Source organism: Ptychodera flava, chromosome 6 (assembly GCF_041260155.1).
Source record: "Ptychodera flava strain L36383 chromosome 6, AS_Pfla_20210202, whole genome shotgun sequence".
Classification (NCBI taxonomy): Eukaryota; Metazoa; Hemichordata; class Enteropneusta; family Ptychoderidae; genus Ptychodera; species Ptychodera flava.
Window position 1 is genome coordinate 8352084 of NC_091933.1, and position 13912 is coordinate 8365995.

Consider the following 13912-nt stretch of genomic DNA (forward strand, 5'->3'; position numbering starts at 1 on the left):
AATGTTAGGATTGAGTTTGATAAGGTTTTGAGATATCAGGAGTACCCAGAGGAATTCGAAAAAGCATTACGTAATTTTAATGATGGACTATTTTGTGATTGAATCATTAACCAGATCAGTGAACATACTGGCATGTATACGGGTAAAGCCTATATACAACATATTCATCCAAAAATTACGATGTTTCATAAAACATTCAATTTAGCACATCACAAAAAGCAATTACAGCAAATTGTATGTTGTTCTAAAATTGAAGGTACAAGTAGACAGAGACATGGTTGTTGATGCTGCCCTCTTCCTGTGGAACAAGTGTAAAAATACATTCCAGAAATTTCAGACTGGTGCGGCTGATAGCGGCAAATACTTGCAAAGAATGGAAAACCCAGGAAAGGTAGGAAAAAATGTAGTGCACAGTGCACTGTAGTTGGTATTGTAAACTGACTGTAGCATTCACGCCCTTGACTGCATTGGATTAAAAACATTTCCAGTACCATTGTGAATTTCTATGTACATGTATCTCGAATGCCAAAAAAAATTCTGGCATGATCATATATTATGTATTTACATTATCTTTCTTATCACACTGTTGCATCATTGTTGTATAATTTTAATGAGATGACGTTACTACAAGAACTACTGCATATTCGACTAAGGTCATTGTAAGTTTTGAGATAAAAATGATGTGGTTTTGACAGTGGTATGTATATGTCCTTGATGCATCAGGACTGATGTAAGTTTGCATCACAAGCTTTGGGGATCCTTGTAGTGAATGCATAGTTAAGGCTTTAGAATTTCAACTGTATTATCCTGATCTCAACTTTAAACTATATTTGCTGCAAGTCGATGCTTTTATCTGTAACAGACATTATCACAGTTATTTCACATGTGCTATGTGTATTGATGATACTGTTAGCCCTTTCGTTGCCTCTCAACAGTCGTCCACTTGAATTCATCATTCACCTTGGGCCACAGACTTAGATGACTTTAATAGAGAGATTTGAATGCATGGAATAGTGTCAAGGGAAACAAACTTGTTTATCAAGATAAGCTAGAGGGTACCATCTAATTGCTTTTTTCTGTCAATGCAGTGGGTACATATACTGAGTATAGTACATGAGGTGATGTACTGGACTGATATTAGTCTGGTAGACCCAGCTGTTACTGCAGAAGTTGCCCTCAGATTGGCACTTGTGTTGGAAAATAATGTCAGCAGTGATTCTTCAGAGAGAGCCCAGTCTGGTAAGTCAAATTACCTTGTACAAGTGACATCAATGTGTTGACAGCATTCAAATATATATAAGTTCTTTATTGCTAGGAGATGTATGTGTAGATTTGGGTACAAGTACAGGTACGGTGTTTTCTTCCGTGTACTTTGGTTTTGCCAAGCTTTTAACAATAAACCAAGGTAGCAGTAATGTTTCTCTGCTCAATAGTATTCAAAAAATATGAATTATATAAGTACAAACTGAGTGATTGACATCTAAATAAAGTACAGTGATTGGATAATGATGTAGACAAACTCAGTTTTAAACTTCCTTTCAATGATTGTGAGAAGACCAGAAGTAAACGCACAGTGGACACAAATTTTGCAAAAATCAATAACGTGGTACCCATTCAAAATGCAAAGTGTATGTTGGTATGTAGTGGTACATATTTTAGCGGCATGTAGTTTATGGTATCATGTCTATAAAATGCATAATGTGATTTTGTTGTCAGGTAAGGCAAAGGGAAAGCCTGGCCCACCAGTTGTAGATACAGGATCAGTTACTGGCCGTATGTCAGCTGATATTGATGAGCAGTCAGTGTCATCCGGAATGGCAAAAGGTGAGATACATGTAGATGTCTGAATGTAGAGTCTCTATAGATTTTCCTTTTTTTAATAACTATTCTTTTAAAGTCAATAGTCCTTAGTTAAAGATATACTATCATCTATTCCAATTTTGCCACAGTTACCATGGAAAGAGAAAATCTAACCAATCACAAATTTTAAGCGGGTGGCCACTTTTAAAAACAGCGTCCTCACGTGGGCACCCCTTTGACCATATATGGGCATATTTAGATTACAGGTGACTATATACCTTTAAGTTATACTGCCGTTACAAGTCCTGTTCAACAATGCTCATGGTTTCAGTGGTTGATATTAAATTATGGTTTGCAAGGTGCTTTGTGTTATACTATTACTGAGTAACTTATCAGCAGATTAGTACCATTATTGGCAAAATCTCAGATGTCTTTTTAATGACAGTATTAGTCTAAGAGATGAAAAAGCCAAAAAAGCCAAAAGTGAGTGGCTGCTTAAATCCTGTTTTCCACAGATTCTACAGGTGGTAAATCTCCCACAAAGAGCATCACAAGTGAAGTTGGCAAGGCACCCACCTCAGTCTACTCATCAACCATTCTACAACAAAATGCCAAAGATCAGCTGTTGTTGGCCAGAGACATTTTGGACAGAGCCCTGCAGGCATCTCTGATGCTAGACAGGCAATTGCACTGACTGATGGGAAGTCCATAGCAGATGTTGGCTGGGTGAAGGTAAATCAACAAATTATAGAGGGCAGATAGAAAGGGGGCTGGGCACACAAATTAATCTCACAAGTGATTACCAAAAATATAAGATACACACAGAATCGTTCCATTTTTGAAATTATATTGATTATTACATTTTATCAACTGTGTCTGTGTTAACTCTTCCGTCTATTAGTAATCTCTGTATGGAGATCATGTGCACAGCAAACTTTAGCATTGCAGACAGCAAATAATAATATTAATGCAATGTCTTATCTTTCATATTTTGGACTGTCACTATCATGCATTTCCAGGCAAACACCCATTATTTTCATAATACACAAGGAAGATTTCATTTATGTGTGGGTCTATCTCAAAAGTGGATGACTTAAACTTTCGCTCAAACTTTCCTCATTAAAAAGTTTCAAGCATTATCTAACCCAATCAAAAATAAAAATCAGTGGTCATCGTGCAAAGTTTGTTACTAGAGAAACAAATTACCTGTATTAATTCTATGAGGAAAAATTAAATTTTCGATTGTCAAAAAAGTAAGACGCTACAAATTTTTCTTAGGCCAAGAGCTTTAAAATGAACTCCCACAAGTGGTAGACAAGAAAAGTCTTGAACAAATTTATGGCCCGAATATCTGTCTCCAAGGAGCAATCTACCTTAATTCAACTTGCTTCTTGATACCATCAGGAACTCAACCAAGATGACCAGTTTGCTGACTCAGAGGAAAAAGACAGATCCACAGAGAAGGTGATGGAAAGTGCTGATGCTGTTCGTAATCTCAGCATGGACCTACACATGGAGCTGATGTTTATGTATCATCGGGTGTGCTTGAAACTGGTTGCCATGAAACATGAAACTGGTGCACAGAAGGCCAAGAAAACTAAGTCTGGCAAAGAAGTGAGCATATTATTAGCTATTCCATGGTTGTGTGAAAATTTGTCAATTTCTTTTTTTGTAATTTTACCTTTTTCACAATGTACAATGTCTTGTATTCACAAATGTTAAACTGATGTTTCTTACATTACTGTGAATGTTCCATGAACTGAGTGGTGCTGTCTGTTGTTGTTGTTAGCATTCATGTTCAATAACCTGATTGGAAATCTACATGGACATAGGCTTTACTTACATTCTGATCATGGTATGTGCAATATTTGCTTACATTCTGATCATGGTATGTGCAATATGTTTTCTCTTGGTGTTGGAAAACTTGAGTTTCTCCACAAAGAGTTAACCTTAAGTTGTATAGAAGTAATTAATAATATTAATAATTACAATAATGTTCATTGTTGTTCTATTTTAGGGTGTCGTTGATCCAGGGACATACATCGAAAGCATTGAGGAGTTGGCCAATCAGTGCAACAAGAACCTGCTGTACAAATCACTGTTCTATTGCCAGAAAGCTTTGATGGCATACCGAGATGATGCCACATCTAATGAACTACAGCCCATCCTACAGGTGCGTGAGTCATCATCTGTGATTGGAGACTGCATGTCAGCATCTTTACCCAAATGAAATATCAGATTCCCCGTTCAGTCAGCAAATACATTGTGTTGCGAAATAGTATTTTACTGGGTGTCCATGTTCCATCGTTTTCATGAAAACTTTTGCTTTAAACCCCCCTCCCCAATCTTCCTCAGAGTTTAGTTCAGCCCCATTGTTCCTCGTTAATAAAGATGGACCTCAGTACATTTCATAGGATTACTGGACAAAGGGATTAAAAGCTGGTTTTGTAGTGTGGCTTCAAAAGTTGAAAGTTGGTTGTACAGATGATATAAACTCAACAAAATGTTATTCATTTCACCAATTGGTGGCATGTAACTCGTGGAAATTTCAAAAAATTGATTCAGTGAGTTTTGAAATTTTTTAAGTAAGTAGATGGCACATTGGGAGTGACAACAAATCTACTTTATTGTAAAATTGACTGGACAGGTATACATGTTGACCAGAAAGAGACCGACAAATGGGATTTGAAGTTTGATGATTAAAAGACATGCAACTGCACAATAGAATTTTTCTATTACCGGTACTACAAGGCCACCAAGAATGAACTTTCTATTATGAGGGTTAAGGTTAAACTGAAGCTTGGCTTTTCTGGAATTATAAATGGTTATGACCAATGTTGTTTCTATTCTTTGCACAGGAAGCAATGAATCTGATTACCAAAGCACAGGACCAAGAATACAAACTGTACACTCAAAATACAGAACCTCTTACAGCTAGGGAGTCTGGAGTACCCCCAGCTCCACTGTTATTGTGCAGAACTGACAGCAGCATGGTTTTCAAGCCAGCACCATTCAATCCATCTCAGAAGGTAAAGAAATACTACACGTACAGAGTGCCAGCATGGCCATTGTACTTTAATCTTGAAATTTGTTATGTACTGTTTTTATCAAAATGACCTACGTATCTACAGAATGAGTGAGCTGTCAGCACATCATCAGAATATCTGATCTGTGATGTGTGTATGTCATCATTAAAACTGTGATGTGTCAACAAGCAATTCTGGTCATGATGCAAGGCGTGTACCTTTGCATCAAACAGCAGGCCCTGTAGTTTGGTATCATCCACCACAGACAAGGAGAAAACATTTTCTCCTTGTCTTTGCATCCACCTACTAAACAATATGGAATGGTGAAGTACATCTACAAAGTGCTATCCTAGACTTGTAATTATTGGCACACTTATTGTGTGCTGCATGTTCCATATCAAGGAATTTACTTATTCTATCTTTTCTCAGGTGGCATGGTATCGTTTGTTTGGCCGCTCTGCTTCTGGTAGCAATGTCAAAGTCAGACTCAATGATTATTTCCTTCAAGGGACAGGTGATGAGGTATGCATGCCCACATCGTGCTTTCTTCAGTTCAAATATCACATATATCAGAGTTAATGTAATTTTTTCAAGTTCAATCGTTGAATTGTAGTTTAATAGATGTACATACTCATGTGACAAAGAAAAATACCTTTCAAACCTATTTAGAACACCCAATATTGTACATTTACAATTTACAATGCAAGCTGTGGTTAAATTGTAATAGCTTTACCATTCATAGAAGTTCACTTTCAGAGTATAGTGGTATACACGAAGATTTGGTGCTCTTGATAGCGCGTAAACTTTCATGAATTTTATAAAAAAGTTACCAAGGTTCTTCTCAAGCTTCAATGTGATTGGTAACTCACTGCTAAACCTTGACACGTTTCAAACCCAGGTACCTGCGTATGACTGTCAGCTGGCTGTGTCAGGCTTGAAACCCAATGAGAGATACGTCTTTGCAGTGGCAGCTTACACAGAGGATGGGCAAATGATTGGTGGCAGCATTGGTGATACCGGCAAACCAATACTGGCGTCTCATCCACTACCTGTACTCATGGCATGGGCTTTTCTCAGCCAGGTAAATGATTGTACAGAGAGATTTTAAGATTTGTGTGTTCTTGCTGAGAATATTTACTGATATTAAATTAGCTTGTGGAATATTAACTTATTTTGCAATCACCAATGAAAATCGTCCCTTTCACCAAGAATTTTTGAAAATGGTCAGCCGATAAAAAAAAAGTGAATTGAATAATGTTTATAAAATATTGGAAAATACTTGATGTGGTGCGTGTTTGTAGAGTTCCCCGATTAGGACCACATGATGCAAGGATTTGTTTTGAGTGAGACTAAAGCAATATAGTCAGTTAGCAATGTGAATTAATTTTTGGTGTCAAATTTCCTGTAAGAAATAAATCGGTCTCCTATACATGTATCTTTGATTTTGAAGCCATCAAATATCTTATCAAATAATGCTTGTACTGCATCATTCAGTTATGGAAACGTACGACATATATTTTTGTCACCTTCAAAAAAACCATACCATGTAGTTCAGGCAAAGTGTATACTCAAAGCTTTGTACAAAAGAATGAATGAGATCAAGTTCAACAGTAGATGTATCAACACAAACTGTATGATTGCTTTCTCCAAACTACAGGCTGCATACCAGACACAGTGTTATGCCATAGCTCAGACGGCTGGCGAGGTCTTGTGGGATCATTTTGTGGCCCCAGCTCCTCCTCCTGACTTGGAGATTTTCAAAGAAACGGCACAGAAGGACTTCAAACTTACTCTCAAGAGGTGGGTATTGACTGTCATTAACAAGTGCAGATGTACACTTGGTGTGCTTGTCTTAGCAATCAAATTCAGTTTGATATTGTCTGCCTGACATTCAACACTGTTGGCCCAGGAATTTTTTGGTACTTTTGCTTTTGGATTTGCCTTTACAAACTGCCTTTTTCTGTACACATCAACCAAATTTCAATTTTTCATTGTCAAACCTTTTGAATTGCCTTGTGATTGAGAGACCTTCAGAAATTATAGATGAAATTTTTTCCGTTTTCAAGAACTTATTTGGATTTTACAGTATTAAATTCATGAAGAATTGTTCTAGTCAAAGTTTCACACAAAGAATAAATTTCATGTCATTTTTCAGGTTGAACAAAGACACTGTTTCTGTATCATCACCAGTATTGCTGAGAATGTTCCTGAGTAGTATCTCCATTAATGTGGATGTCAGTGCCAGAGAGGGCGCCCTGTTCAGTGACAAGCTCTGTGATCAGGGGCCTTACTACCCTGGACAGGTAACGGATATCTGTGTGGTTTGCAAACTGCTTTTCATCCCCTAACGTAGATGTTGTCCTTTTCCACAAGCAAAAGTGGGAAAAATTGATTCTCTTTCATAAAATCCATGCATCAGTGGAAATAAAAGACTTCAAAGTACTAAGGGTTTGACGATGCCACAGCTCAAAATTGCAATACAACAGAAAATATTACCATTCAAAGCAATCCTTCAGTTTTGTTCTGACTTGTCTAAAGCATTGACTCAATCTCAAGTCACGTTCATGACCTATGTAATAAACTATCATTGCTGAACATTTACTACTAGAGTAATATTAATTAGTCTACTGAGTAAGTGATATTCAAAGTAAATATCCGCTGTCATACAAGATGCATCTGTCATACAAGATGCATGTGTCTATACATGATTTAAATGAATCTGTTTGAAAATTTCACCACATATTCAGATCAAGAACTGTTTACCCCATGATAATTTTCAAAGTAAGATTTTCAAGCAGTTTGGCACACGTACTTTGTTTAGAGCAATTTTTAAATTTATTAAATTTCCTCATTCATTGCTAAATATATTTACTAATGTTGATAATTTGATGAATTATATACGTGTCTCCCTCATATTCCTGTAAGAATATTTGTTCAAACCCTGTAAAAAATATAACATTGATGGTGGTTCTATCCTTCCGTGATGAAGATACTAGTAATACTTTGTTTTCAAGTTAAACGTAATAACAACATTGTTTGTGACAGTGAAACAACAGAACTGATAATTTATAATGAGAGCATTCCACAGTCACTAATTGAATGCTTCAATCTTGCAGATGGGACGTCTTGGTCAGTCTGAGCGGATGCTGGTTGCCATAGAGCTAGCTGGTTGGTTGAATGAGTCCAACATGGCACTACAAGCAGTGGTACAATGCTATGGTCTTCTCGCACCGATGTTACATTTCAAGATACCATCCATTCCAGTCTTACAGGTCAGATTTATACCTCTTCAAAGGTCCCATAAATTTATACATGTGTTTCATTGTAGTGTTTTGCAAGATGTTCCCTGCCACAGCTGGTGCTGAAAACATCAGCAGACTCTATACACGCAGACATCTTCTTTGTTGAAATGAATTACAGTGCAATCTGTAATTGTATTGCTATAGTGATGAGTGCTATGTCTGTACATCCCGTGTCGGTGTGCTTTGAAACGTTGCAAAGAACTTTTATATCACAACAGGTGTTACATGTATGTTGTACAATGTATGCAACATGTATGACAAGCATGAAGGCATGTTTAAAGTATGTCACGGTGACTGTACAATGGTTTCACCACAGCATAAGTATGTAAATGCGGATATATGTCCTTCCACATCAAAAATTCCAAAACCGCAGCATTTACCATCTTAGTATTTGATGTACAGGTGCATCCAGGGATGGAAATGTGAATTGGTTCAAATGAACATATCAGTGTCAAAAATATGCAAATCCTGCAAATTGCTAAAACTCTGTAACCACGGGCCAGATTTGGTTGAAACTTGGTATGCAGGTATTTTGAGGCGACTTTAGTCAGATTTGTTCAAATTTTGGTGAAATTTTCATATTTGTATATTTTCATATTTTTCCCACGTTTGGTCAAAAAATCATTTTCTCCCAAAGTTCACTGGGACTACTTTGAAACTTGATATTGCATGATCCGAGGGTTGACTTCTGTTGGATTTGTGAAAATTGTGGTGAAATTTCCATATTTGTGTTTTAGGGGCAATTTTTTTGCATTTTTGAAACTCATTTTCTCTGAATAAACCTTTCTGATTGCTTTGAAATTTGGTGTGAATATACATGTACATAAGTGTAACCTCACTTGAGAGTTCTCAAATTTCAGTGAAATTTTCATAGCTGTATTTTGGGGCAATTTTTTCCGTTTCTGGTCGAAAAATCGTTTTCTCTGAAATAGCTTGTCCAATTGCTTTGAAACTTGGTATGCATGTTCCCAAGGCTAAACTTAGTTAAGTATAGTCACTCTGAATTGCCTCATCAAACCAACAGTGTCATTGATGCTATATTTTACTCTTAATTATTATTATTATTATAGACTTTATTTCGGACTCATTGTCCATATAACAACAAAAGAAAATCTGGTGATAAATATACACAGCTTGGTTAAGTTATACAAAAAGAAGCTTGTTCCATAACTTTATCATTTCGGAGTTTAAATATAATGAGTCATACACACATCGTACAATATCATTACTGCTTCTCAGAAGTCTTTGCTTTAGACCATAAATTTGCCTTCTTAGCAAGGCATCAAAGTTATTGATTCTGTTAGATACAAACATAGAGCTTGCACTACTACGTTTATCATAACCCAATAAAAGACGAGCAGCATTATTGTACGCAACTTTCAATTTCCTCATAATATTAACAGAATATTTCATCCAAATTGGACCGCCATACAATTGATAACAATATGTTTTGAAAGAACACTCTTGACTTCAAAGGTACATCGAGAAAATTTTCTCATAAGCATATTAGCTGATATATAAAAGCATCTCATCTGTCGCTCGATATCGTCATCATCACGAAAGTGATCTTGAGAACAAAACCCAAATGTGTCTTCTTTGTGACAAATACTAATTTAACTCCATTGAGATACACAGAAGGAATGTGACGAATCATAGATGAATCGCATCTCACACACATACATTTGGTCTTTTTGTTATTAAACAAAATATCATGAGTATCACCATAGTCACTACAAATATTGACTAACTTCTGAGTTCCCTTGACAGAAGGACTAATCAGACAAATATCATCAGCATACATTAAATGATTGACGAAAAGTCCTCCAATGTTACAACCTGTTTTGGAATTAGACAGCATAAAGCTCAAATGATCAATATAGATATTAAAAAGCTTTGGTGACAAGATCCCACCTTGCTTTACACCATTGGAGACAGTAAAACCACTGGAGGTACATGCACCCCAGCGAATAAAAGTCTGTTGAGTTCGATACCATCTCAGGAGAAATCTGACAAAATACACTGGTACTTTGCGATCAATCAACTTTTTGAAGAGAACCCAGTGGTTGACTCTGTCAAATGCCTTGGAGGCGTCCATGAAAGTGACAATGACATTACTACCATGCTTTCTATAGTAATTGATTACTTCTTTAAGTACAAAGACACACATATCGGTCGAGTGACCAGATTTGAAACCAAACTGGTAATGTGACGTTTCAAGATAACATTCAATATTTCTAAGTAAAATTAATTCCATAAGCGTAGAAGCAACTGTCGAAACTGCAATCGGACGATAGTTACTTTTGTCATTGATATTGTTGTTTTTGTCCTTTATGATGGGAACTAAAACAGTATCGGAAAGGCGATAGGGCAAACATTATGCACAAACATCGCCGTAAAACACATACTGAGTAAAACTGGAAACTTTACTGCTAGCATACATAAAATGCTCAGCTGAGAGATAGTCAGGGCCAACAGATTTACCAGCCTGTAGTTTCCTATGGCATCACTAATGTCACTGGGGTAAACAATGAAATCATTTTCGAGAGTACACTTTTCAACAACATCTAACACAAACTTCTGGTCATGTGTCGTATTCACTGAGTTGTAAACGCCATAGTAATGGTTACGCCACATATCAGCAATATTAGCTTCGCCGTACAGCCACCCACATTGTTTGGCCTGGACGAACACTTTTTACTATTAATGGAGTGCCAAAATTTCTTGTGATTTCCACCAAAAAGATTTTTGGCCATAGCATCTGCTTTCATTTGCTCTTCATTAGCTCGACACGCCCGTAACGCATACTTAAAGCGAGCATGAGTACAACGTTTAAAATCATACAGTGGACCATGCTTGGGTTTACCAGACTCACGCCATAATTTAAATGCGTCACGGGCAATTTCATGAATCTCTTTTAGATGGTCATTCCAACCAACAACTGCACATCCTTTACTATTTTCTGTACTTGAGATTATTCGAGTGCCAGCAAAATGTAAACTATTAATGATATTGTCATAAAAATCAGAAATACTGTCAGCATGATTCTTGTCTTTACAGTGAATATCTTTACAGCATAGTGAATCAGTAGGAATATTAATATCTGCAAGAAGTCTGTCTGAGACAGCAGTGTACAAGTCACGTTGTTTGATGCTGACCTTAGACCAGTTAAATTCAACCCTGGTTTGCAATAGGGAATATCTGAGCTACTAGAGTCACACGATGGCAAGATAGCAACATTGCATGTAATACTAAGTGGAAAATGATCTGATAACATCATGTCATACAAGATTTCCATAGACTTTATAGATTGGTGACTGCTATAGGTAGATATACAATGATCTAACCATGACGTGGAGCCATGCATATCACTAACATATGTAAAGGAATTATCAGGCAAAAAGAGCTTGTCGGAAATACAGTAATTATAGTCATTACAGAAATTATGTAATGACGAACCAAATAAGGAATTGTGATCTGAATTAAAATCACCAATAACCATACTACAGTAGCAATCACTCGCTTGAACAATCGAGTGGATTTTCGCTATGTTTGTGAATCTAGTTTTAAAGACAATATATGTTTTGTGCAATAAATGTTTGTTTTGTATGCCGCAGAAGTTGTTGTGTATATATAAAAAGTCATGTCAATACATGACAGGTAAAATTTGAACATCAATAAAGAATATACTAAATTGAAATTTGCATATTGATAAAGTTCATAAGAATGTTAATGTAGATCTTGTTGAATGAGTTTATGGCAGAATTATTTAGTGTTGTATGCACATTATTACAGTGAAACACTTACGGTGTTTTTAATGAATTTGACCTATCACTGAAACAACTAACATGTACTAATATTGAATACGTGCAACTATCATCATATATCGAAAGCTTGTAATATGGCTTCAAATATTTCTACAAACTCACGCTTTCTTGTGTTCTGAAGATGTTTTGTACACGCAAACCACAGATTCCATGAATACATAATGACATAATGAATATCACCTAAAAGATTCTGACACTGTGATTGGTTGAATTACCAGGTGTTGATGAGATGCCAAGCTGTCCTTCAAGAGGTCCCCATCAGTCTTCGCATTCGTCGTCAGGTGTCAATCAATGACAGTCTGCATCACATGATTGCTACCATAACATACTATCTCACAAAAGTGCTGAGGACAACTTGGAGACAGAGAGCTTTAGCCAACAACATCATTGATGGAGGCAAGAAAATGCTGAAAGAGGCAGTCAAGGTAAAATATTTCAAAATTTATCTTGATATTGCACTAACTTTCTGAGTAGATTCTGTCACAAACAGCTTACGGTAATATGCTATGATCCATGTGATATACTCAGTTTTAAAGATGTATTTCTTAGTTCCCTTACAGTCCATACATAGTTTTATTAGTGTGTCTTTAAGGTATAATGTGCCTCGAGGACAGATATTGAGACTCTCAAATTTTTACAACTCTTTTCTGATCTGCCATTTGTAGGGGCTCATTTAAAAGCCCTTGAAGTAATCTTAGCTTTTCAAATTGAAAATCAAACAAAAATTTGATTTTTCCCCATTGAGTTAACACAGGGTTGGCGGCCATTTTGAATTTCAAATATCATTAATGTTAGATAATTTGTCACACGAGAACCAAAATTTGCATGGTGACTCCTGATTTTCATTCTTGATTTTGAAAGAGAGTGATTGAAAGTTGCCTTGATGCAAGTTTGAGCAAAATTAAGATTTTCACTTTCAAGGTGCATACTACCTTAATGTCACACTTTAGATATTATTCAAAATTTAATACTTAGTGATTGATTGATGATTGTGGTTCATAATGTGTGCAAGAATTATGTTTCCTACTGTAACAAATCAACAAGTGAATCTTTTACTATCAAGTTTTCTTCTGTACATTGTAACTTCTTTTTGTAGTGGTGCATGAGCATTGTGTATATATGTGGCTCTTTGATTAATATTTGTCGGGGTTTTAGCTTTGCTTTTCATGAAGTTCAAGTTAAAGCAGTTGTGATCACTGTGAACAACCGTGGTTAATAACTAAATGACATCTTGTAGTAGTGACAAAAATCCAACAGAATTCTAGTTGATAGAATAATAAAATCATCTTTCAATTGCAAACAATTCTTCATTACAAAGCTATGTAATTCTGTGAGGTGATGGAGATTGCTGCCGGCTTTCCAATTTCGGTATGTATAGCAGCAAACAGCTTCACCTTAGAGCTGAGCACTACTCTGTGCATTACTTTATGATAGAACCAGATGCCCTCTATGAAATCAAAATTAGCTCTAGATGAGATATAACATGCATTTGTGGCTCATGTTAAGAATGACCATAATAAAGCAATTCAATATTGAATTTCACCCATTTTTACTTTCAGGAGAAGGAAGGTCAAAGCAAAGAAGGTGGGGCCATGGATAATGTCGATAGCCTTGAAGGTGTGCCAGGCACTGTAGGAACTGGTAATGTACATACCAAGAAAAAAAGGATTAGAAGACCGGGTCAGATGACGTACAATGTGGAAGGCCCTCAGAATGAGGAACTCAGGGCTCTGGAAGCACATATGCTCAAACTCTCCAAGATGGGTGAGTATCCGCAAAATGAGTTTATTCTCCGAGCATCGGTTGACATGATTGAGACTCAAAAACTGCCATGTATAGCCCACACTGTATTTATATAATTTTGTCAAGAGCGTTGATTGCGATTTCAGGTATTTTACTAAATACAGCTGTAGGCGCGTGACTTTCGGACAACACTGCCCAAAATTCGGACAACCTTTGT

The 13912-nt window shown here is 36.4% G+C and overlaps 1 protein-coding gene across 1 annotated transcript in view; it reads left to right on the forward strand.

Annotated features, from left to right (window-relative positions):
• LOC139136033 (cilia- and flagella-associated protein 54-like) overlaps positions 1-13912 on the forward strand; it is a 39265-nt gene that overhangs the window by 968 nt on the left and 24385 nt on the right. Inside the window, exons 4-17 of the mRNA XM_070703853.1 lie at positions 257-391; positions 1089-1239; positions 1717-1824; positions 2369-2532; positions 3205-3414; positions 3818-3973; positions 4659-4829; positions 5256-5348; positions 5725-5907; positions 6484-6626; positions 6982-7129; positions 7943-8098; positions 12171-12377; positions 13512-13716. Of these exons, the coding sequence (XP_070559954.1) occupies positions 257-391; positions 1089-1239; positions 1717-1824; positions 2369-2532; positions 3205-3414; positions 3818-3973; positions 4659-4829; positions 5256-5348; positions 5725-5907; positions 6484-6626; positions 6982-7129; positions 7943-8098; positions 12171-12377; positions 13512-13716 (2230 nt within the window). The remainder of the gene's footprint in view (positions 1-256; positions 392-1088; positions 1240-1716; positions 1825-2368; positions 2533-3204; positions 3415-3817; positions 3974-4658; positions 4830-5255; positions 5349-5724; positions 5908-6483; positions 6627-6981; positions 7130-7942; positions 8099-12170; positions 12378-13511; positions 13717-13912) is intronic.